The sequence below is a fragment of the Coffea eugenioides genome, chromosome 6 (assembly GCF_003713205.1).
Source record: "Coffea eugenioides isolate CCC68of chromosome 6, Ceug_1.0, whole genome shotgun sequence".
Taxonomy (NCBI): Eukaryota; Viridiplantae; Streptophyta; class Magnoliopsida; order Gentianales; family Rubiaceae; genus Coffea; species Coffea eugenioides.
In genome coordinates, this window is record NC_040040.1 from 20,389,670 (window position 1) to 20,413,636 (window position 23,967).

Consider the following 23,967-nt stretch of genomic DNA (forward strand, 5'->3'; position numbering starts at 1 on the left):
TTAATAGTCTGAGGTACTACAGTTGTTAAATGATGGTTTAGAGGGAAAACTGCCACGCGTAATCAATAGCTCAAGTAAGTAAGCCAAATGAAATTAATTAATTAACCCTCGTTAAAATTAAATTTGCGATGGCATGGATCCTTTTTTCTTTTTTTCTCCCATTTCAGGTGGGGGACTGTAAAGACATGTACCTGTCTAAAGTGTAAATCACCCCGGTTCTTCATATTTAAATTTCGTGAATCCACATACTCTTCAATAATGATAGTTTTTTTAAGCAATATTGACTATATTTTAACTTTAAATGTATCACCGTTGGCCTTCCCGTGCAAGTATTTACTTAGCTCCAAGAAAAATAAGAAGTGCTTCAAGTCGAGGCAAAGATGGAAGTATCGACAATCATTAATTTAGTAAATCTTAAAAATTATAGATTTTTAAAATAATATTAGAATCAGTGAATTAAATCTTCATTAATCGTGTGAACTCAACCATCAGAACTGAAAAGTGCATATTAAATAGGAATAATTTTAGAAACCTTCCCTGAGATTTTTGACAATTGCAATTACCTCCTTTAAGGTTTGAAAAATTACACTTATCTCCCTTAATGCTACGAAAAGACTATGATAACCTTCACAAACTTTACAAATTTTAAATGAAAATGAGTTTAAAGGAGAAAAATATATTTTTTTAGTAATACTTCTTTAAACTAAAACTGTAATGTCATCTAATCATCATACTTTATTCTCAATTTTTATGGCTAGATTTATTAATCAATTTACAAAAACTCAATCAATCAATTAGGAAGACTTTTGTTAAAATACAAGTATCTTCAAAAATTACTTAACCAATAAAAAAGTCCAAAGTACCAAAAAGGAATGCTTTCAAAATATGACTTAAATTTTCCTACAAAAAACTAGTTTCAAAATGATATTGGATAGTTGACTTTTTCGTATATAATTTGTTTTACATGTAAAAGAGGAATAATATTGGATATTCATTGATTTTTTTCCTTACATCATCAAATGTTACCAAGACTTTCTAGGGAGGTTCCGTAATTTTTTAAATCCTAGGAGAGGTGGATGTAATTGTCAGAAACCTTTGTAGAATTATCCCTATTAACTATCATAACATGATGTCACGCATGACGTGTTAAGCATTTCACTTTTTATTTTCCAGTAAATAAGTGATCATTAGCTAGGATTGGTATTGATACTTGCATCTTGACAGGGTTTACTTAATGAAGATCCAAAGCAGCAAAGTTCCGTAATGATTATGAGAAGATAAAGTATGCCAAAGAAAGCTAAAATCCATTTTTGACTGGCCCGTCCAATTCAGCCCTTTTTATTCAAAGCAGCGAGTCATAGCCGCGTGGCAGCTTCCCTTTTTGCTCTGAATTGCCAGCTTGCTATGATGGATCCTATGCTTGTGTATCTTTTAACATCTGATAGTGATTGCATCGGTTTCGGCATCAACTAATTATTGTAGCAGAACACTGACTTAGAGTTAAAGAATAAACCCTTGACGGTTTTGGGTCAATCTACCCAGATAGCACATGTTTCGCTAAAAAAAATTCAAGAAAAAGTAAAATAGAAAAACTGTTTTGATTGAATGACGAACAGAGAGATTTACTTTTATATTCATTCTGCATTCTACGAGGAGTATAATATTGTACGTGCACATTCTTTTTTTTTTATATAATAATTTATTCTACACCTATTCTTATTTCTACTCTAATCTATTCTAGGGGAACTTAACTAGGCTTATGAAAAGATCGACGGAGATTAAACCACCATCAAATTAAACGGGTGTATTACACGCTGTCTGAATTTTTTGGAGAGCCAATACCGTGGCATCCTATTCCACCAAGCACCAAGCCTTAATGGCTTAATTGGACTGGTGGTTTGTCTGTGCACATTCATTCATCGAAGAATTGTATCATCGCAGCCAGTGTCAGGGAAAAGCAGTTCAGTCAAACTCGGAAACATTAAACTAGCCTTCAAAAGTTATCCTACGATCTGTTATCCATGTCTGCTTGACCTTTCCTCATATGTAAACCATCTAGATTTTAGACAAGGAGACATATTGTTTAACTGAATCAGACCCCAGTTAAAACATATTTCTTATCTACGTCAGGATGTGAGTGAAAAAGATGTTCAATATATGTTTCTTATCATTCGCTGAATTGAATGATGAAAACGTAAATTCGCAAAACAGTAGTAATTGCATAATGGAGATTGCAAAATAGGATAAGTGGGACGCTCTCTTCAGAAATCTTATTCTAGATGAACTACTTGATAAGTCCAGTAGTTAGTATTTAACCAGTTTGATATTGTCAATTGTACAAACAAGAAACCCCATAATCTTATTCTTTTCATGGATAAAAAATCAATTACCTGACTTGAGATAAAATTTTCATTGGCCAGGTAGTTGGTCTAGATTCAGATTGAAAGATGAACCGATTTACTTGATACTCGAAGGGAATTCGATTTGGTAAGAATTCAATCGAATCTTATTCGCCAACTAGTCAAGCTTAATTTGAACAGTATTTTATATTCGATAACTGATCTCAAATTCACTAATTAAAAAAAACTCAATCAACTTTGATTCGACAAATAAACAAATCAAATTTGATCAAATTTTCAAAATCGTTAAAATAATCAAATAAGTTTGAACACTAGAACGTTGGATTTGATTAGACTTGTTTACATCCCAGACCAGATTGAGATAAAATGCTTATCCACTTGCTGACATTGTCGTGTGGCAACTGGCAAAGACACTAGACTCTATATATATCAGAATTGGTTATTGTTAGGCAGTGCAAGACTGGCTAAACCAATCAATAATGAAGTCCTCAGTTGGATTCATTCTCTTCCTGTCTTTCCATCTATTCCTATCTCTACCATATCCCTCTCTTTCTGCCCATGCCAAGTGCAACGTACATGACAAGCAGGTCCTACTAGAGATCAAAGCAGCATTTAACAATCCCTACCACTTGGCCTCCTGGAATCCAGATGTAGACTGCTGCGGATGGTACGCTTTGGATTGCGATCGCAACACTGGGCGCGTGATTGCTCTTACCATCTTCGCAGGCAACATCTCTGGCGAAATCCCGCCTGCAGTTGGAGACCTTCCATATCTCCAGAACTTAATGTTTCATAAACTTACAAATCTCACAGGCCAAATCCCATCAGCCGTTACCAAGCTTGTTCACCTTAAAGAGCTGACAATTAGCTGGACTAATCTTTCGGGACCGGTGCCTTCATTCCTTAGCCAGCTCAAGAACCTCACCTCCTTGGACTTGTCATTCAACGACCTCACTGGTTCCATCCCTCCTTCGCTTTCTGAGCTCCCTAACCTCCTAGACCTCCACCTGGATCGCAACAAACTCACCGGAAGTATCCCAGATTCCTTTGGAAGGTTCGCTGGAAATACTCCTGATCTGTTTCTGTCTCACAACATGCTAAGTGGCCCTGTTCCAAAGTCCTTAGGCAACGTGAATTTCTCTATTCAGATTGACTTTTCACGCAACAAGCTTGAAGGTGACGCATCATTCTTGTTTGGCAAGAACAAGACAATACAATTTGTTGATTTGTCGAGGAATTTGTTTGAGTTTGATCTTTCCAAGGTGGAATTTCCAGACAGCTTGACGAATTTGGACTTGAACCATAACAAGATCTTCGGCAGTCTACCAGTTGGATTGACTGAATTGAACTTGCAGTTCTTCAATGTGAGTTACAACAGGCTTTGTGGACAGATTCCGCAAGGTGGGAAGCTGCAAAGCTTCGACAGCTATAATTATTTCCACAACAGATGTCTGTGTGGTGCTCCTCTTCCTGCCTGCAAGTGATTTCTGAGAAATCCATGGCAGGGACATCAAATGACATCAGTCATCTAGCCTTTCATTATGTTGCATCCGAGAATAAGATGTATTTGGATTGCGGTTTATATGTTAGAATTTGTATGTTTAATATGTATGCAAATATAAGCTGAGGATTGAAGTTAACTTGAAGAAGCGGAGGTGAGATAATGTTAGTAAACAACTACCCCTGCGTCCTTGCAGTTGCCTCACTATCAACGCAACAAAAACTACTCTACTACATTTTGATAGTATGTTTTATTTACAGTCTCTTCATCGCTATATTTGCGTCGCAGACAATATGAAAATGGCATAAAAATAAAAAAGAATTGCAGGGTAATCTGAGTCAGTTCGGATTAGTGAGTTTTGGACATCCGAGTTTTCATATACAAGTTTATAGTAACACACTCTAAATACTTGCCAGCGCCACACCCGTATCCTCTACCCTCCACTCTCCTAAAATAACTTGAAAATAAAGTTTACTTCTCTTTAAAATTTGTGTCTTTAGTTTCTTTTATTTCAAATTCATTGTCATATTATCTTAGAATCAATATTATAATCATAAGTGATTAATGTAATTAGAAGGAATTGAAACAGTAATCAAAACTGAAACAAAACCATTATCAGAAGTTCTAGAACAGTGGAAATAACTTTCCCTAATCCCCGGAAGCTGGAGCTCAATTTCACCTTTCAAAGCAACTGTCGGTGATTATTTTAAAACCACTAACATGCCTATATTGATACTCTTGAGAAGGGTGTTAATTTTTTTTCCTTTTTCTTTATGTTGTGCTTGTCGTGACACGCTGTCATTCTTTTTTTCCTTTTTTCAGTATAAGTGGAAACTTTTAAATCCAGATTTCACATTCACATTCTCTCCTCCTATACCACTCAAACAATCTCTCCCCCCACGTCACCATTCATAGTTAATAAAAACTCAAAACACATATCCAGAAAGCGTAATATGAACAATATTCATGACAAATTTAAAAAGAATCTTAGAAAAAGAAGTTTCAAGCGCAATCAAACAATCGTTGATAAATCAACCAACAAAAAATCGTTGATAAATCAACTAACACAAAGTTTTTAAGATAAATATGTCAAAACTTGATAAGAATATATTACAACTAAACCTATTTATAAGTACAAAACGACCAAAAACAAGTAAAGAATAAAACATGAGGGCTACCAAAAAATAAATATGGGAATAAAATATGATAATTCTTCAAAAAAAATAAAAACAATAAACAAAATTACTAGAGAAATCTACAGCGGGTACCTTAATTAAGAACCATAAATGTTTTTTGGATAGCTTTATTGACCGCACACAGTTAGCTTCAAATCGTGGGGCTCACGTTATTCAACCACCAGATTTTGGGCTGGTGGTCACCACCAAAACATTAAGACTTGGTGGACTAGGAGGTCAAGGGTTCAAACCTTGCCTCCCACCAATTGCCACAACATATGGACTTGTTGAACAAAAATCCATACGGGTGCGTAGTACACTCGTATGATCCGGTGATAGTTCAATCACCTCCGAGTTATCCCAGAACCTCTTCAGGTCCCTCCTCCCCCTAGTATAGAATAGTGTAGGTCTATCGTATCCGACAAAAAAATAAAAGATGTTTCACATCATTCATGCAAAGGTGGAATTATCAACAATCACTAATTTAAATCTAAAAATAAAGCATTTTTTAGACAGTTACAATGAGTCCGTATCAGTAAAATTAGGTCATAATTAATCTTGTGAACTCAAGGAAAAATGGACATTAACGATCGCAAACAATTAACGTCATGCATGACATAAGGTTGTGTTTGGATTGCATTTTACGTCATTTTTCATGAAAAAATTACTGTAGCGATTTGATATATGTGAGGGAAAAAGGTGATAGGGAAATGTGATCACGGAAAACGACAATATTTTCCGACGGAAACAAGCAATCCAAGCATAGCCTAAATTTTCATTTTTTTTTTAGAAAACAAATTTTTGTCTATGTTTCCTTTTGATACTAATACTTTTATTTATTCATTTATTTGTTTGGTTTATTTATGTAAAATAAGTTTAGGAAGAGAGAATGTTGGCCTCATCTCAAGGCCTAACGTTTATTTGAAATGTTATTTGGAGTAATTTTGTTTGGATAGAATACAATTTGAAATATTATTTGAAATAATTACTGTAACACTTTTGTGATGTGATGTATATGACATAAAAAAGTAATTGAAATTATAAAAAGGCTGGTTGGAAAATGTGTTTATGATGCAAGCGAAATATTATTTAGAATAATTTCACTATCCAAACAAAGCCATGAAACTCAGATAAAAAGGTAACTGAAAAGATGAAAAGGTAACTGGAAACTCAGATAATTTTACTATAATTTTTTTGATGTGATGTAACTCAGATAAAAAGAGATAACTGAAAAGATGAAAAGGTATGTTTCTATATAAACAAATGACATTTGGATAAAGTTCTATCCAAACGCACTATTATTTGCATACTACTCCAAGTTTACGCCACATAGCCATATGCCAGACGTTCCGAGTCAAATCACATGGAAATATGTAATTATTTATTGATCTTGCTAAAGTTAGAAAATTTTGCTAAAATCCCAACTTCCTAAAAACATATATGGCTCCGTTTGTGGAATCACCGTCCCGATCTAGACTAACATGCGTGTGATATATACCGACATATATATATATATATATATATATATATATATATTGGAACCTTGCATGTGATGAGACGTCCCTACAGGTCTATGACTTGTTGGTTTCCAGTTTCCATTCAAAAGGATGAAACAAATCGATAAGTTAAAAAATGGTATTACCTTTTTGGATTATCTTATCTTCCTGTGCTTGACTGGTTGTATTCATGACATGTGACGTTTTGCCCCTTCCCTAAATGAAGCTTCTCCAGCTGTCTCTTAGTGTAGATCGACCTTGCTTGGATCTCAGGTGACAGTATTGAAATTCTTGAACAGGTCAGTCATGATATCAATTCTTATCAAAACGGTGTGCGGACTTTCTGGCAAAATTGGATGCAACACCTGATGAAGAGTTTACTTCCTTGTCTTGTCTTGTCTTTTAAATCCATTTCAATTTCTAGAGATTATTAGAAGATGACTGACTGTAGGAGCTTTTGCTTGCCTCGCTCTGTAAGCGTTAACCGACATTTCTCATTATATATTATAGGATTAAAAATAAAAAAGTCTCCTGTGATATATTTAATACACAGAAAAGTCTCCAAATTTCATTAAATTTAATGAATTCTATTAGTTTATAATTTAGTTCAAAACATGAGATCTCCCGAATTCCATTAAGTTTAACGAATTCTATTAGTTTACAATTTAGTTTAAAACATGAGATATTAGGTATATCATAGGGGACTTTTTTGCTTTTAACCCTATATTATATATATCTTTCCTACCAAAAAAGAATGGTGATGATAATTTAGTTCTGATTGTCTTAATCACAAATTGCTAATTTAGCTGTCGATAATAATGTTATTGTAGCTATCTAAAAATTGTTATACTTGATTTTCAGATTTACTTACATTTGTTTAACTGTTTATCGTGTATTCTTGTTAGCACTTGAATTAATGCCGAACCACATGGCAAACTTTTTTTTTTATTTGTGGCATAAATTAAAAGATATGATGGTAAGTTAACTACGCTGAAACTTGAAGATACAACTTGTATTGTAATAATTGCATGAAACGATTTGACCAAGAAATTTCTCCTAGGAAATTTATAGATTTGTAGATGCAACCAATTTTGACTTCCCTTATAAGTTTTACACAACCTTTAGATTTGCCATATCACTCTAACTCCTTTTTTTTTTGGTTCCTAACTTTGACTGGTCTTCTTGGAGGGTAAAATGCAGTATATTTTCAAGGCTGAAGATGGTAAGGCGTGCGACCCCCAAAGCTTAGGGGGGAAAAGTATTATTAGCCCAAAAATAAAGGCCAATGATACAAAAAAAAAAAAAGAAAGAATTGATCATCCTTGAATTGATCATTGGCAATATTAATTGAGAGAGAGAGAGTTGAGATAATTCAACTTGCACGTGTTGACTGACTAACATCATTAATCCAATTATTGCACAATCAGCCTTTCAATTGAAAAAAAAGAATATGCTTTGTCGGCACCGCTACAAAAGGTCTAATTTGTTGTGCTGTACATCATGATTTCAAATTGAAAGCATAAAATATTGCATTCTAGCTTGTACTAGATATATATAAATTGCATTATTCTCATTAAACTACGGCTTTACTTGTACTTAAATCTAAATCAGTCAACAAGCAACCTTGCTAGAATGTATTCTCCCTGTAATCTGTCCCAGAAAAGAAAAAGTTGAGTAAAATCACAAGCAATCAACTAAGCAAAGCCCTGCACTGGTACTATTATTACTATATCTATGCTACACTAATTTGCAGTCACGATCACGAATAATAAGTTGCTTGATCAAGTATTATACTGTAACAATAGCCAAATTAATCAGAACAATGAAGAATTCATCTTCTTATTCATCAGCAGCCCTTCTCGCCTTCTTATGCCTCCTTTTTCTGTCTCTACCATCTCCTTCTTTCTGTGCGCATCCCAAGTGCAACTCACATGATAAGAAGGTCCTCCTGAAAATCAAAGCTGACCTAAACAATCCCTACCATTTGGCCTCATGGGATCCTAAAGTTGACTGTTGTGAATGGTATGCTTTGGAATGTGATCGAAATACTGGCCGTGTCATTGCTCTCACCATCTTTGCAGGCAACATCTCCGGCCAAATCCCACCTGCTGTTGGCGACCTCCCATATCTCCAAAACTTGGAGTTTCGTAAGCTTACAAATCTTACTGGCGAAATCCCATCTACCGTTACCAAGCTCGTTCATCTAACATTCCTCCGACTTAGCTGGAATCATCTCTCAGGGCCAGTTCCTTCCTTCCTTAGCCAGATCAAGGCCCTGACTTTCTTGGACTTGTCATTCAATAACTTCACTGGTTCCATCCCTCCTTCGCTTTCTGAGCTCCCTAACCTCCTTGCACTTCACCTAGACCGCAACAGACTCACCGGAAACATCCCTGAATCGTTCGGGAACTTCGCATTTGGAAATAGTGTTCCTGATATTTATCTTTCCCACAACATGCTCACAGGCACAATTCCAAGGTCTTTTGGTGGCTTAAACTTCTCACTGAGGATTGACTTGTCACGCAACAAGCTCGAAGGTGATGCGTCATTCTTGTTTGGCAAGAACAAGACCGTGCAATTTGTTGATTTGTCGAGGAATTTGTTCGTGTTTGATCTTTCCAAGGTGGAGTTTTCGGAGAACTTGATATATTTGGACTTGAACCATAACAAAATCTTTGGGAGTCTTCCACAGAGCTTCACTAATTTGGGTCTGCAGTTCTTTAATGTGAGTTATAACAGGCTGTGTGGCCAGATTCCGCAAGGTGGGAAGCTGCAAAGCTTCGACTTGTATCCTTATTTCCATAACAGATGTTTGTGTGGTGCCCCTCTTCCTGCCTGCAAGTGATTTTCAGAAAATTGGGACAGAGGAAGCAGGGATTTGTTAAAAAAAAATAAACAGTTGTCATGATATTTAATGTACTTATTTCATGTCACGTTTGCTTTTGCAGTTTCCACACGAAACTGAGAAATAATAATAATTTCATGGCAAGATTGTATCTCATGTATTATATGGCATAAAAATAAACTCTATTTTCGATAATGGGATATGTGATCTTTTACTGCAAGTGTGATAAACCTAAACAGTTACTGCTATTTAACTAACTCTGAAACAATGCATTAGGGATCTAAAAATTGTTTTCTTAGACCTCCTAATTCTGAAATAAGAGTGTTTACTCACTGCAATCAGTGAACCAAATGTGAATGTAGCTAAGTAATTGAGTATGACCTGTGATTAGATTTGTGTACAGGGTGATCACAAAGGATAAGGGGGGTCTCCAAGTGTTTCTCTTTTTTATAACAATGAACATTAGTATTATTAAATGAGGAGAGCAAATAGATAAGGATGGATATAAAGTAAGTTTAGCTTTAGCAGGCAGGTGTTACATCTTTTAGATGGTTCTATTCGTTTCCCTAAGCTATTCATTGAATTAAAAGAAGAGTAACGTGGAAAGTTATTCAGGGCCACAGATTCCCTAGATCTGCAATTTTTCGATGATTGTCAAACCTAAATTTTTTTTTTTAAACTTGAATTTATTTTAATCAGATATGACGATCAAAAGACATGCTAGGATGTATTGGGTTACAATGATTTATTCGGATAGAAAATATGTAGGAGAATTAATGTTTTTTTTTTTTTATTTATATCGATTTTTTAGATCTTTTATATCTATTGATTTTAGATTTATATGTATCTGCGACATATTTTTTTAATTGATGTATTGTCTGCAGATTTATTAAATAAAATGATCTTTTCTATTAAAAAAAATTGTAAAAGAACCTTCCAGGTGTACCACTAATATTCGAGCAATCATCATGAATTGTTCTCAATTCCTCGAGTGTCATTCTTTATGTGCATCTGAGGACTCGTTGAAATTCACCAACAAAACAACACTTGAAGTCCTTAATTTTGTATTAATCCTGACAGCCTAGGTTAATGTTGGTAATGGAGCTTTGAAGAGAGTTATAATTTCTTTTTAGTTTCGACTGTGCAACTGCAAAGACATCTTGAAAATTTAAGGTAATTAAACTTACATTCATTGAGGGTAAAAGCATAGACATTTAAAGAACTTTTTATTTTTTTTTTTAAAAAATTTCACTGCATCATAGACATGCTGTGAATTGAAGGCTCAATTGCAATTTTTAAAAAATTCACTCCCCATATACTAATCAGCCTAAGGAATTCAATTCCCAGATACGAGAATTTTCATACAACATTCCACTTCTGGTGGAACAAATTTTATTCCAAGGATCATATTATACATGACACAGAACTGGATACAAATGTTTTAGTTATTAACTTCATGCCGACATCTTATTTAAATAGTAATAATAATAACTGTAACTCTTGAGCAACAACCGGAAAGTAAGTGAACATGTGGCAGTGCAATCAATATGGGATGGATATTTTTGCGTAAGCCAAATGTTCCTTTCCTCAACTCCCAGAATCAGTGGACACTTAGCAGGCTGGAAGAGGAGAACCACACAAGCATTTGTTATGATCATATGCTGAGGAAGCGAAGCTCTGCAACTTCCCACCTTGGGGAATCTGACCACAGAGGTTGTTATTGCTAACATCGAAGCCTTGCAAGTTCAATTGAGTAAGTGAAGGAGGGATTGAACCAGAGAACTGATTGAATGACAAGTCCAAGAAAGTCAGGGACTTGATCTGGCCAAGGAAGGAGGGAACTGGCCCTGATAGCCCATTCGATTTCAGTCTAAGGAAATTGAGACGAGTCAGCTTGGAAATGGAAGATGGGATTGGACCAACAAGATTTGGGAGTCTATTCATATCTAGCATCTCCAGATACGGAAGGTTGCCGATAGCAGCCGGAATTTGAGCCGAGACTTTGTTGTCATCGAAGATGGTGATATGAATGACACGGCCAGTTTTTGAGTCACAGTCCAAAGCATACCATGAACAACAGTCAGTGTTTGGATTCCATGAGGCCAAGTAATAGGGGTTGTTCAGGCCTGCTTTGATTTGTAGAAGGGCCTTCTTGTCGTCCGCGTTGCATTTCGCGGCAGCTAGAGATGGAGATGGCAGGGAGAGGAAGAGGAGGAGGGAGAGGGAGAGAATAGCTGTGAATGCAGAAAATGAAGTCTTCATAGCTGATACTGAAGCAACTTGTTAATCAAGGATGCTGTGATGCTGTGGACTGCAACAAATACTACGTACTATTTATAGTGTTTTGAGTGCAAGTGCATGCTTCTTGACTAATTGTTTAGGTACTTTTTACTGGTTCTATACGTGTAGACACGGACCAGGTTTTAGCTAGATTACGTGCCGCAATCTGAATTAATGTCTACTTCGATACCGGCAATGACACAATTTGTCACTCGGATTATGCATTTTATAAGTATTTCAGAAAAATGCAAGTGACACTAGAACTAGTCTTAGCCTCATTCGGAGTTGCAGCGATTTTGATAAAAGAGCATTTTTAGTTACTGAAAGTGCTTTTGAAACGCTTGATGAATACCATCCCATAAAAGTAGGAATGAAACTTTTGGTATTAAAAGCACTTTTAACAAAAGTCCGGATTTGATGTTTTTATAATAGCTTTTGTGTTTTAAAAAATAAAACATTAAATTCAATCATTTTATCCTATATTATGAACTAAATAAAGGGATAAATATATTTAGAATTTTCAAATTATGCATTATTCAATGCAATAAGTATTTACTGAGCTACATATCTAAATAATATTCTTAAAAGCCCTTAATAAGCGCTTTTATTAAAAGCTTTATTGGCAAATTGCTTTTCAATAAGCCATCGGACCCTAAAAAAACCCTTAATTCGATTGACTTCAAAAATAATTATATATGTTAATCTGCACATGTTACTAGACCCTTTGGAACAGCAAAAAGCATCCTCCTGAAATTTCTTTTCCAACGATGTTTAGCCTATACTAGTGGCTATACAAGCTGCAAAACTTTACTTCGAATGTTTAACATTTGAAGATTACTTGTATTCGTTGGAGATAAATATGATATGGAAAGACGAATGGCACATTCAATCTACATTTGAATAGTTGCCGTTGAAGAACTTGTGTGTGGATTGTGAAATTCGTTGCAAACAACCAATCGTCATTAAAGTCAAATGAATACTTTTCTTTGTGTTAATACCTATTGAAAGAGGTTTAAAGAAAACTTAAAGTTGCTGGCCACACTAACCCTTTCGTTTTTATTCTGGATTCCCATCTCCCTATTTTTGCCTTCGGCTACTGCCGGCCGGCTAAGCTTGGCCTTAAGTGAGTTATAATTTTCGCCTTAAAAGCTCCAGTTCTTGCTTCTTCTTTTCTCTTCTGTCTTTTCATTTAGGGAGTAGTTTTATTTCTTAAAGGCAAAGAACACGGATTGGAAATTTAGTGAATTTTAATGGTAAGATATGTCACTCTTTTCCTTCCCTCCGGGTAGATAATTCAAGGCATGTCTCTACCAATTTCAATCTGAACAAAATTGGATAAAGGTGTACATACCTAAAAAGCAAGAAAATTGAATATATCTGTTGGGTTTTGACATAGCAATCATGACCAGGATCGCTGGGTTGGACTTTCTTCTCTTCTGAAAGAGTCTAATTCTAGCGTCCAAATCTTTTTTAGCATCCCGTCGGTAGAAAATCTTGACCTTCAACCTCATCAATTTTCTAGAGGCTCGACATTGAAAATCAAGTTAAATAAAAAGCGAAGTCAAAATTAACTGCATCTTCCAAATCTACATTTGACATGTACTGTGTTGTTGTCACCGCAATCCAGAGTTTGTCATGTTTAAGCTGTTGATTGAGCAATTATTAGTGCTGCAGGGAGATGAGTTTCTAGTCCTCATTATCCGCTCTGTTTCATTTCATTTGTTGAAACTTCAAACTTTCTGTTTTTTTTTTCTTTTCTTCTGAGCGAAACTTCACAAAACAAGAGGGAAAAAAGAGAAAGAGACAGATCATTCATTGCAGCGGTTCATGGCCACGAAAAATAGCTGAGAAGAACAAGAAGTCATTACGCGTATTTCGTTGGGGTGAAATTGAAACATGTATTAGTCAAAGACTAGTAGCTTTTTGGTTCTCTAATCTTCCTACTATCCATTGCTGTTTTGTACTACCCTCCCCTGATAAAGCTTCTCCAGTTAGCTACAGATTTAGCCAGCAGAAACCCTTCTTGAAATTTGACATTTTTTTTTTACGGAACAGGTACAGAGCACAACGTTGCAGGGGATATACGATATAATACTTACATTCTCTTCACTTCAGAGTTTGACTGAGACAATCATCTTAATCTCCATTATTGCATTAGCAGCTAACATTTGTCACATTACGCATAAGAGAGAATGTTTTCTCTCCGGTGCATGGATTTTGCTACTCCCTCCGACCCATTGAATGAAATTTGTTAGTAGTAAATTATGAGCTCAATTTCTAGCTCATCAGGCTTGATTGCATGATGCTCCTCACGTAGGGAGATGGTTTCATACGTGAAATTTTATTTTTCTATCGAAAAAATAAATTTGTTACGTGCTCTTTGCAGTCGATGGTACATATAAATTATACAGAAAACTTGATGATACTCATGCAAGCAACAAGATGTTAGTTTCGATGTCTTAGCTTTAACAAGTTTTGTTGTTCAAGCTTTTGGTTGCAATTTCCTCCCTCATATTTGAGTTTTTTTGACATGTTTGATCCCTTTGCCTCTGAAATCATATTGTTCAAATGCATATTTGAGGGAATTGAAATTTTGATTTGATACACAATTACTCCAAAAGGAAATCTAAGTATTTGGTGAATTTTAATCCTCATGCAAACTGATCAGCTTTGTACTGTTATTATTAAACTGTAAATGGTCCAACTAAAAATTTTTTTTTTTTCGTTTGATCAAGTATGTCAGAAACTCCACAGACAAAAAAGGAGGAAATTTTGAAGTGGCTTGCTTACAATTACTATTCCATTATTTGATGTCTGTGCCCAAAGACTTTTCTTGATTTTGCAACATAGCGGAAGAAAAGAAGCAAGAAACAGAGTAAAGATGAAGATAAACAGACGAGGCAGCTTTTGGTTCATTAAAAAGCTTTGTAGTGTTCTGTTGTCAGTTCAGTATACAAGTTAACTGAGTATTGGAATGAAGAAGAACACCAACCTAATTACGAGGTTTCCTCTTCACAAGCTAAGCCATTGTCATGAAGGATCTTCTTTCCACTCTAATCTGTCAAGGGCATCGACAATTGCCTTGCGAAATTGACCGCCATGGAGAAGGATGGATGAGACATGCCCACCAGTAACCCATCTCACTTCTGAGCCAGGCCAAGCTTTTTGAAGCTCCAGCACCGAGTGCTTTGGAATATATCCATCATCCTGAAATTGGCAGTACATAATACATAACTATGTCCAATATTAAAACTGCTACTAAGTCAAACCAAAACAATTCTTTCAATATAACACCAGTTCTTGAGTAAACTTTGAGCAAAAAGCAAATAGCTTTTGGGCAATAATGCTCTGAAAGCCAACAAATTCATATTTCAGAAACCAGTCCAAGAAAGAGTGACTGAAGCAGAAACTTCTGATCATCTAATTTTGAAACAGAGAAAGGCTTTGGCTTGCTGTACATACAAACTTGATGCATCAATTAATTATGTGGCCAAGAGTAACAAAACTGAAGTCAGACAGATTGAGAGCCTTTCCTACTCAAGTAGTCTTTATATGCGTTTTTCCTTGAAATGCTCATTCAAAACAGGGCTACTGAAGAAGACAAACTTGAAGTGGAAAAAGAAAGAATGTAATGATTGAAGATGTAAAAACTTTGCCAAAGGGGACAAAAACTTAAAGGATGCAATCATATTCTTGTCAAATGCAATCATGTTGTTGTCAAATTACAGATCAATATTCACACAGCAGGATCTAACACTTACAGTGGCTGCAACAAATATAACAGATTTGGGATTTTTGGGTATTGGAAACCGAGTGACATCTGTGAGAGATAGCACATTTCTCATCCTGTCTCTCACTTCCTCAAGGGTCATTGCAGCCTTCTCCATAGCAAGGTCATCTCTCAGCGCATCCCATGCAGTGGCATGTTTTAGCACCCCTTCGCAGAATGCCACAACAGCAGAATGTGGAGAGAGAAATGGGAGAGTTGCAATAGGTGCAGGGTGTAAAGATCCAACCATTGCTGCATGTACTCCCCCTAGATATCATATAGAAGTAAATTTGAGAGTAGAAAACAGCCAAAAGCTATGTCAATGTCTTTTCTTATTCTCCAAAAGTTTGTCCTCTAGCCTTCTTGAATCTTCCTAATACAGCTAATTGAAAAATAGTTCTTTCATCGACAAATTTGTAACTCAAACAAGAGGCAACATTCAAATTCCTCCAATTTTCTGACTAAATTTTGCCAAATAAGTGAGTTAATTCATGAGCCTATGATGACTAGACATATTCAATCTACTTGTCCACAAGTCCTATGATTTTCCCTCTGGCTATATGTTCACAAGTAAATTTCTTGAGTTTCAGGAGAATTTGGTAAGGAGATGAGGATACTTGAATGCTAAGAAAAATCAAAACTTATCAACCTATAATCAAGAAAATGGCTATAGTCTTACCCATGCTAATTCCGCATACACCCATTTTTCCAAACCCAGCTTCAGAGTCCAACCAATACAGAAGGCTTCTAGCCTCCTCAATTGTGACTCTTCCCAGTAGCAGCAAGTCACTCACACACAAGAGTTTTGCACCACGCTGAAGAAAAGGACGTCTTTTTCCATAGAAAGGACTACAAAATATGTTTATTGCCAATAAGATGCAATAATCATACAAAGCATCTTCAAGGAAAACTTTTTGCATCTGCTCTTAAAAATTTACAAATATGCAAAACTTATCTGACCTCTCAAGTACCATGGTTGCTATATTCTCCTTCAGCAATGGTCCACCAAGTCGCAATCTTCGTTCAAAAGTATGATCTCCAGTACCTGAAAATAAAATATCTCATGATGTACCAAATCTATCATCAGCAGAAAAACATACAGTTAAAACCAAAAGGACAACCAGCAAAGAGATCCAGCACAACAATAACTCGAACCGATGTAGCATTTAACAGAAAGGCAAATCGTAAGCAGATATATCATTTTCACTTGTACAGTGGCAAAACATCCTTGCATCGTAGACCTTTCTATGTTACATCTGTTCAAGAAATCTTGTTTCTAAGAGAAGTATCTAGTACCTAATACCAGGTTTAGAATATACAACCCTTTGGAATTGGGATTCGATTTATCTCAACATCTTCACTAGGATTTGAGACAATAAGAACCTCAGTAACCATGTCCTTCAATAAGTTCAAAACAATTCAAGTTTCTGATATAATTTACTAGGTTCCTCTTTATCAGCCATAATATTGATATGCCAGTTCTCCTTGCTTGAAAATGTTTCACATGCAAATATGCTGGAAAAAAATATCTGAAGTTATTATAATATCAACAGTGATTGACTGTGAACATATCTTTTCTCTTGTTTCACAGTGAAACCAAAAGCAAGCAATTACACTCCACATTAAGTCTGCAGAACATTGTCCAAGAAGTCATTATTTAGCACAGAAAATGCACTAGACTGTTTAATAAATTTAAGCTTCATGAGGATTGTCACCTCCTATTGTGAATAAAGCTAATACATACTATGGCAGGTAGAACTGACCCTCTTAGCTGACATTGTTAACTTTGACCCTCTTAGCTAACCCTCTTAGAAACGACCCTCTTGTTAACTTTGAGAATACAAAAGTGCTTAGTTTCTGGGACACTGACATTAGCTGGACAAGGAACAATCTTAGCATGTAAAGTTTCATATTTCTTAATTACTGAAGTGCAACAGGAGGCCTAGGCTTTGAGGGGGAAAAAATCAACAGAACAAGGAATAGATTTGGGGTAAGATCTTATGATATAGCCTAAACAATGATATACAGCTAAAGGTGGATAAACGATTACTTGTTATTTGTGTTCATCCTTCAACAAAAACTAAGAAATAGTCCCCGTCATGCTGAAAACATAAACCACAGAAGAAACTTTAGTGTCAGGAGTAAACCACAGATAAATGCAACAAGCGTGAAATTAAAAGGCCAAATCATCTAAATTAAGAAGTAAGCAAATCATATTGCAAATCCGACATTAAATTTTACCTTGTAAAATTACAATTTATACTTGCTTAATCAGAACCTTTGAGAGTTCTAAAAATTAACATTCATATGCACTGAAAATATCATACTGGTGAACACACAATATAAGTACACACAGATAGATATATAGTCCCACAATTAACAGAACAGAAAGTTTCACTTTTTTTTTTTTGTCTTAAATTGAAATTCAGAAATTACACGAACTAACTCACTCTTCATTCTCTTCTAATCCATATTACTACAACAACTGAGAAATTTAAGCTATCATAACAAGACGAATTTCTGAACACATGATCAGATCATGAATAATATAGCCAACCAAAGGCAAAACCTTCTAGTAAGATAAAGCATAACATTGAAATGAATTAAAATACAGCACATTACCGGCAAGGTGAACCACACAGGACATCCTATGAGGAGAAACAAATTTTGGAGCAAGAAAAGCAACCCTTCCATGGTGACTCTCAGTAGGCAATGCACTGAGAAGCTCCTCATCACAAGGCGTCTTAAACACCCCTTCTTTCAAACAAGCTGCCTTGGATTCCCAAACGATTTTCCATATGGGCTCAACCAACATGGGAGGCCAATTCTGCCCTTCAACATTTGGGAATAACTGGTTTATCATTCTCTCAAATAGCTCAAGCTTATTTCCACCCCACCCTCTTGAAAAAAATGGCGGGGTAATCTTTGTTCTGTGCAGAACCGCACCATATACATGATCCAATACATAGTGGAGCATTCCCAGATTTACAGTTACCATTGTTAAGCCAAGCCCAGAAATTTAATCACTCAAAATTCCCAATAAAAAAAAGAAAAGAAAAAATTTTATAAGAGGTTAAAGATTCATTTTTTACAATAAAAAAAATCAATTTTAACGATCAAAGAATGCAAATTGGATCCATCATTGAAAATGGTCCAAACATTTCAGCTTTGGACCTACAAGATTGTTGATGAGTAAAGAAAAGGTTAAATAAATTTCTAGTTGGATCTGATAGGAAAATAAAAGTGATTGAGGAAATTGCTTTTTGCATTAGAATATAGCACTATATAGATGCCAGTTTAGTTAGGAGGTAGAGAGGAAGGAGTGGCAAGTTTTCGGGCAACAACAGAAAACTGTGGGCGGAGGATGAGGATTGAGGAGGTGGAGGAGGAGAAAATGTGGAGCCCACGTGCATTGTGCCAACTCAGCCACTGGATTTATTTATTTCATTATTGAGGATTTGTTTATTTGGATAATGATTGTTGGGGCTCAAATAGAAGAATTCAGTTTGTGGATAAGACTTGTCCCTTAGCAGCAGGCCCGGCCCATCCCTGTTGCAACAAAATTAAAGTAAATAAAACAGGAGCAATAGCAAAATTGAACCAAAGACAGCGATGGCAACAGGGCGGGCGACGGCGCCCCAAACCTCCCCTGTCCCGCCCCGTTCCGTCCCTTTTCCCCCACAAGTGTTTGCGGGTGATAATTTGATTTTTTTTTCTAGAAGTGTTTATTTAATAGATCAAAATTAAATTCAAAAAATAAAATAAAATATGAAGCTGAAAAAGTGAAAAAATAAAAATGAAATAAGAAAGTGTTGAAATAAAATATCAAGAAAATTTAGAAACTCAATTTGATTGTATAGATAACATTTGGGAATACTCATAGAACGCGTAACATGTTTGTGCCAAATATCAACTACGAATTTGGATAGAAATGGAATAAAGGTTATGTTTAGTTGCCGAATATTCTAAATTTATTATTATTAGATTATATAATATAATATATTTATTTATATTAATAAATTGAAACGGGGCACGAGGTGGGGGATTTAAAACAGTCGGGGGGGAAGGAGGGAGAAAAATCCCCCTCGCCCCATTACTCCTCCTACGAGGCGAGCACTTGTCCCCATTGCCATTCCTACCAAAGAACGAGTGAAAACTGAAAGGGTAAAAAACAAAAAAGCCCCCTATGGTAAACCTAATATACAGAAAAACCTCCCATGATTTCAAAATATACAACACGACCCCTCATGCTTTGAACTAAATTTTAAAGGTGACGGAATCAGTTAAACTTAACAGAAATGGACGAAATGACCAAAATACCCTGATATAATTAAGCAAAAGACAGCTCAAAAAAATCATTTGTTTTATTCTCTAAATAGAGAGAATTGATGGTTGAGGGGTAAAATAGGTATATTTGATAAAAATTAGGTATAAAAATTTTGTTTAGGTTCCAATAAGTCATTTCCGTTAAGTTTAACGGATTCCGTCACCTTTACAATTTAGTTCAAAGCATGAGGTGTTGTATTGTATATTTTGAAACCATAAGGGGTTTTTCTGTGTATTAGACTTACCACATGGGGCTTTTTTGTTTTTTATCCAAACTGAAATGATATCTACCAATGAGTGTTTGAGTTGAAGGTTAAGAGGATGTTTGGATCGTATTTTTTGGAGAGTTTTTGGAGAAAAATTAACGTACTATTTGTTTTAGAATGTGATGTATATAAAGTAAAAAAATGATTAGAAATTGTGTATAATGAATATTCATGAAAAATAAAAAAAAATTGTCCAAACAAGTCTAAGTAAACTTGGCTATGCCATTTTTGCAATCTAACTTCATGAAAGAAAGAAAATCATTATGGATATATAAACAGTAATCAATTATATGCTAAAGTGTTTAATATTATGAGTTTCTGAATTAACTTTTTTTTCCTATAAGTGTATCAAACTTTGTTCAATTATTATACAATTTCGTTTTTGAAATGTTAAATGATTTTTTGCTGATAGGTTAAGTGTACTGAATATACATTATGACTATCAAGAGGCATTGCATATGTTCTAGGGTGTAATCTCAGGCATCACTTCACTAAAAAGAAGTGCATATCTTAGTGTTCGAAATCCAATTACTTAATAAAGATTGTGAAAAGAATTAATCTTTGACAACACGCCTTCTTTAATTACACAAGTCTTTTTAAAAAAAAAAAAAAATTCGTGAGATCTTTCTCATGATTCACCAATGTTTATCCGAGCGCATCAATGAAAAACATTTTATAGTAGGCCGAGAAATGATCAACATTATCCCTGAAATCATTATTAGCGTATAAGTTGAGGTCTAATTGTTCGCCATAATCTGAAATTACATAAAAAAACAAAGCATAATTCTTTCCTATTAAGGTGTAACAAAAAATACAAGAGCATAATCCAAAATGACAAGCATTTCATCAAAGTTCATACAAAACAAAAGAGAAGAGTTTCGTATACATATAATTTCCTTACCCCCCTTCAAAACATAATTTATTATTTGTAGTCTCTCAATACTAGTTAATTTCATATTGGAAGTGGATTGAACCTAGCCTTTGGGACACAAACTAAAGGACGAGCTTTAGGAAGGGTAATACCAGGTCCTTCTTCCATGTCCACTTTACCATTTCCTTCACCATTAACATTCCACTCAAAGCACTGAAGCATTGCTGCAAGACTTGTTTGAACAACTTGTAAAGCCAATGAAGTTCCAGGGCAACCTCTTCTCCCACTCCCAAATGGCAACAGATGAAAATGCTGCCCCCTTACATCTGGCTGGCTTTTGCTGACATTCCCCTCCTCAAAAACAAACCTCTCTGGACGAAATTCAAGTGGATTCTCCCAGTAATTGGGGTCCCTTCCAATAGCCCATACGTTAACGAGAAGTCGAGTTTTTGCTGGTATGTGGTAACCTGCAACTTCGCAGTCTTCACTCGACTCTCTTACGATCATTGGCCCTGTTGGATGAAGCCTCAGAGTTTCTTTTACTATAGCTTGAAGGTAAGGAAGTTTTGAAATATCTGATTCATCTATAAGTCTGTTTTTTCCTATGTTAGAGTCAATCTCTTGGACTGCCTTTTGCATAATGTGTGGATGGTTGATTAACTCTGACAGTGCCCATTCTAGTGTAATGGCTGAAGTGTCAGTTCCAGCTGCAAATATGTCCTGCAAGAATTTGAAACAGATTTCAATTTCATCATCAGACTGAACTGCCATACTTCCTATCACATTCATCGGACAAGATCTCTACAGACATGATATTTACTGTCAGAATACGAAGGTTTCTCAACCAGCTCCAAGAATTTTCTGAACTTGAAAAATTTTAGGTGTATCTTTTCAGCGTGCAATTTGATCTTTGGAAGATGATTGAGGTGAAGAAAAAGTTTAACTAAAAAGCCCATGAAACAAATCCATGAATTCCGTGATCCATCATCCATGGGCAACAAATTCTCTCTTTTATCTTTTTTTTTATTAAATATTTAATCCAATTGCTGCAAGTTAAGCAAGCCTATCAGCATCCAAACATCATCTGAATCAGAAGTCAAGAATCCAAGTTGGCCTACATCGTACTATGTCTGAGTTCACATCTTAGAAATCTCCATTTAATTGGTTAATGTTGAGTCCAAAACTCCCTTAATTACGTTTGACAGCTTCTGAATTCTTTTATGTTCTCCTGACGAGGAATATGGTAATTGGGGTTGGAACTTGGAAGCCGGCACTTCAAAGCATGCATTCATTGAAAAATACCCTATGGTACAGAGTAGCATGCCACTGATATGGACATGGAAGCAAGGAAACGAGAAAGTTCCTAAGTCACTGGAGCATGCAGAAAATTTAAGCACTCTCACTCCACTTACCAGAAAAACAGGGCATTTAGTATACTTTTAACTGCAAAATTGTTGTGTGTACCGTATATTTCTTGAGCAGATCAAATGAACAATCATCTAGTTTTCCACCTTTGACTATTTTGATGAACATCCTGTATCTGATGTATTGACTACCCTGATGGTTGTAGATACGGTATTTTTGTTGCAGAAATCTAGTTCAATTTCATAAATCGACTGCGACAATAAAAGGTAAAAGAAAACAAGAGGAGGCAGCCATGAGTTTTACCAGGATAAAAGCCTTGATGTTCTTTCTTGTCAGTCTTATGTCTGAGCTTTCATCTTCAGATATATCGAGCAATATATCAAGTAGATCCTTCATTTGTTGACCTGCATCATTGTTATGCCGACGCTTCGTCCTTGTCTCTTGATGTTCCTCTATGATCTTCTCAATCATTACGTCAAACCTCTCAGCTACATCTCTAATCCTCTTCTTAAATCCCTGCAAATCCAAATTCTTGCAAAACCAGATAAAATCAGATACATTAAACTTCCCTGTGAGCTCTGCTATCTCATGAATTATTGTCTTTATGTCTGCAGCCTCATTTTCATTCTCAGAGCATCGTCTGATCATAGCCATTCTTGATACCACATTGTTTGCTAGCCTAATGAGTTCTGCACCAACATCAACTGCCTCACCAGCTTTAGATTTTCGCGATAGCAGCTCCATAAAACGCGTTATCTCATCGCGTCTAACTGGAAGTAACAGGTCTAGTGTCCGACCTCCAAGAAGTTCAGTCATGCATAGCTTTTTCATGAACTTCCAATAAGGTCCATAAGGGGCAAAGGAAAAATCCTGTGAACCATATGTTATGTAGTCAACAACAGCAGAATTGGGTCGGTTAGAAAAGGAATTTTCATGTGTTTTGAGGAACACTTTCGCCATTTCGGGTGAAGAAGCAACAACACAAGGAACAGACCCAAGGAACAAGTGAAGTAAAGGTCCATAGCGATTTGAGACCCTGTGGAGAGCTTGATGGGGTATTGGAGCAAGAAGATGGAGGTGACCGATGATCGGAAAGGCTAACGGGCTTGGAGGAAGGCGAGAAAGTTTTCGATTTCTGAATAGTACACGGAGGAGAACGGTGGGGATTAGCCAAATAAGGAACAGAAAAATGTAGCCCTGGATATCGGCCATGATTGAATGCTAATGTGAACTGACTTTGTAAAGCTGAAATTCCAGTGTTGCTGCTTATATTGAATAATCAAACTATCACAGTTGATGTTTCCTTTTCGTTAAAGCCTTTGTCTTGTCTCGGAGGTGCGAAGAGTTGGTAAATCTTCATATTCCAAGGTTCTCCTTCCTGCACTTCTTTGATTTTACCGAAATTTATCTTTTAAAGATTCCAATTAACCCTGTGCTTTTTGCAACTGCATGCTGCTTATGTCTTGCACCTTGACCGTTTCTAAAATTGCATCCAGACAACAAGGATAAGATTTTGTTGCAGTTTTTAGCTGAATTCTTTCTGAATCAGCTATAAATCCTGATCCCACATATTCCTGATATGCTCGTGTTGTGATGGATTTCTGACTCAGTGGCATAGTTGAATAATGCAACTCACTTTTCATATATGTCGTTTTCATTCTTCTCTAATTTTGCTCCTCAATTTTCCACAGTCCAAGACTCCAAGTCAGGGCA

General features: G+C 35.8%; 5 protein-coding genes across 5 annotated transcripts; 2 read left to right on the forward strand and 3 right to left on the reverse strand.

Annotated features, from left to right (window-relative positions):
• The first annotated feature begins 2,828 nt into the window (after positions 1-2,828).
• On the forward strand, positions 2,829-4,068 carry LOC113776246 (polygalacturonase inhibitor-like). Its single transcript, XM_027321361.1, has one exon. The coding sequence runs from the start codon at positions 2,840-2,842 to the stop codon at positions 3,842-3,844; it is 1,005 nt and encodes a 334-aa protein (XP_027177162.1). The 5' UTR covers positions 2,829-2,839; the 3' UTR covers positions 3,845-4,068.
• Positions 4,069-8,354: 4,286 nt separating this feature from the next.
• On the forward strand, positions 8,355-9,417 carry LOC113773801 (polygalacturonase inhibitor-like). The gene has a single exon (XM_027318411.1). It carries the CDS (start codon positions 8,355-8,357, stop codon positions 9,375-9,377), a length of 1,023 nt encoding a protein of 340 aa, XP_027174212.1. The 3' UTR covers positions 9,378-9,417.
• Positions 9,418-10,694: 1,277 nt separating this feature from the next.
• LOC113774935 (polygalacturonase inhibitor-like) lies at positions 10,695-11,663 on the reverse strand. The gene has a single exon (XM_027319595.1). The coding sequence runs from the start codon at positions 11,637-11,639 to the stop codon at positions 10,989-10,991; it is 651 nt and encodes a 216-aa protein (XP_027175396.1). The 5' UTR covers positions 11,640-11,663; the 3' UTR covers positions 10,695-10,988.
• A 2,853-nt stretch (positions 11,664-14,516) lies between these two features.
• On the reverse strand, positions 14,517-18,772 carry LOC113774934 (protein ABHD18-like). Its single transcript, XM_027319593.1, has 5 exons — positions 18,049-18,772; positions 16,387-16,471; positions 16,106-16,275; positions 15,419-15,693; positions 14,517-14,864 (listed from the first exon to the last, which is right to left on the reverse strand). The coding sequence occupies exons 1-5, from the start codon at positions 18,422-18,424 to the stop codon at positions 14,688-14,690; spliced, it is 1,083 nt and encodes a 360-aa protein (XP_027175394.1). The 5' UTR covers positions 18,425-18,772; the 3' UTR covers positions 14,517-14,687.
• Positions 18,773-20,846: 2,074 nt separating this feature from the next.
• LOC113774932 (3,9-dihydroxypterocarpan 6A-monooxygenase-like) lies at positions 20,847-23,513 on the reverse strand. The gene is made up of 2 exons (XM_027319591.1): positions 22,558-23,513; positions 20,847-21,609 (listed from the first exon to the last, which is right to left on the reverse strand). The coding sequence occupies exons 1-2, from the start codon at positions 23,464-23,466 to the stop codon at positions 20,971-20,973; spliced, it is 1,548 nt and encodes a 515-aa protein (XP_027175392.1). The 5' UTR covers positions 23,467-23,513; the 3' UTR covers positions 20,847-20,970.
• Positions 23,514-23,967: the final 454 nt, after the last annotated feature.

Bases quoted from the DNA above. Each gene is read 5' to 3' on its own strand.
- LOC113776246 (XM_027321361.1), top strand. From the start codon at position 2,840: ATGAAGTCCTCAGTTGGATTCATTCTCTTCCTGTCTTTCCATCTATTC.
- LOC113773801 (XM_027318411.1), top strand. From the start codon at position 8,355: ATGAAGAATTCATCTTCTTATTCATCAGCAGCCCTTCTCGCCTTCTTA.
- LOC113774935 (XM_027319595.1), bottom strand. From the start codon at position 11,639: ATGAAGACTTCATTTTCTGCATTCACAGCTATTCTCTCCCTCTCCCTC.
- LOC113774934 (XM_027319593.1), bottom strand. From the start codon at position 18,424: ATGGTAACTGTAAATCTGGGAATGCTCCACTATGTATTGGATCATGTA. The intron at 15,694-16,105 runs GTAAGACTATAG...TATGATATCTAG, and splicing joins TGTATGCGGAATTAGCATGG to GGGGAGTACATGCAGCAATG. The intron at 14,865-15,418 runs GTAAGTGTTAGA...TGCCAATTTCAG, and splicing joins TTATATTTGTTGCAGCCACT to GATGATGGATATATTCCAAA.
- LOC113774932 (XM_027319591.1), bottom strand. From the start codon at position 23,466: ATGGCCGATATCCAGGGCTACATTTTTCTGTTCCTTATTTGGCTAATC. The intron at 21,610-22,557 runs GTAAAACTCATG...AAATTCTTGCAG, and splicing joins ACATCAAGGCTTTTATCCTG to GACATATTTGCAGCTGGAAC.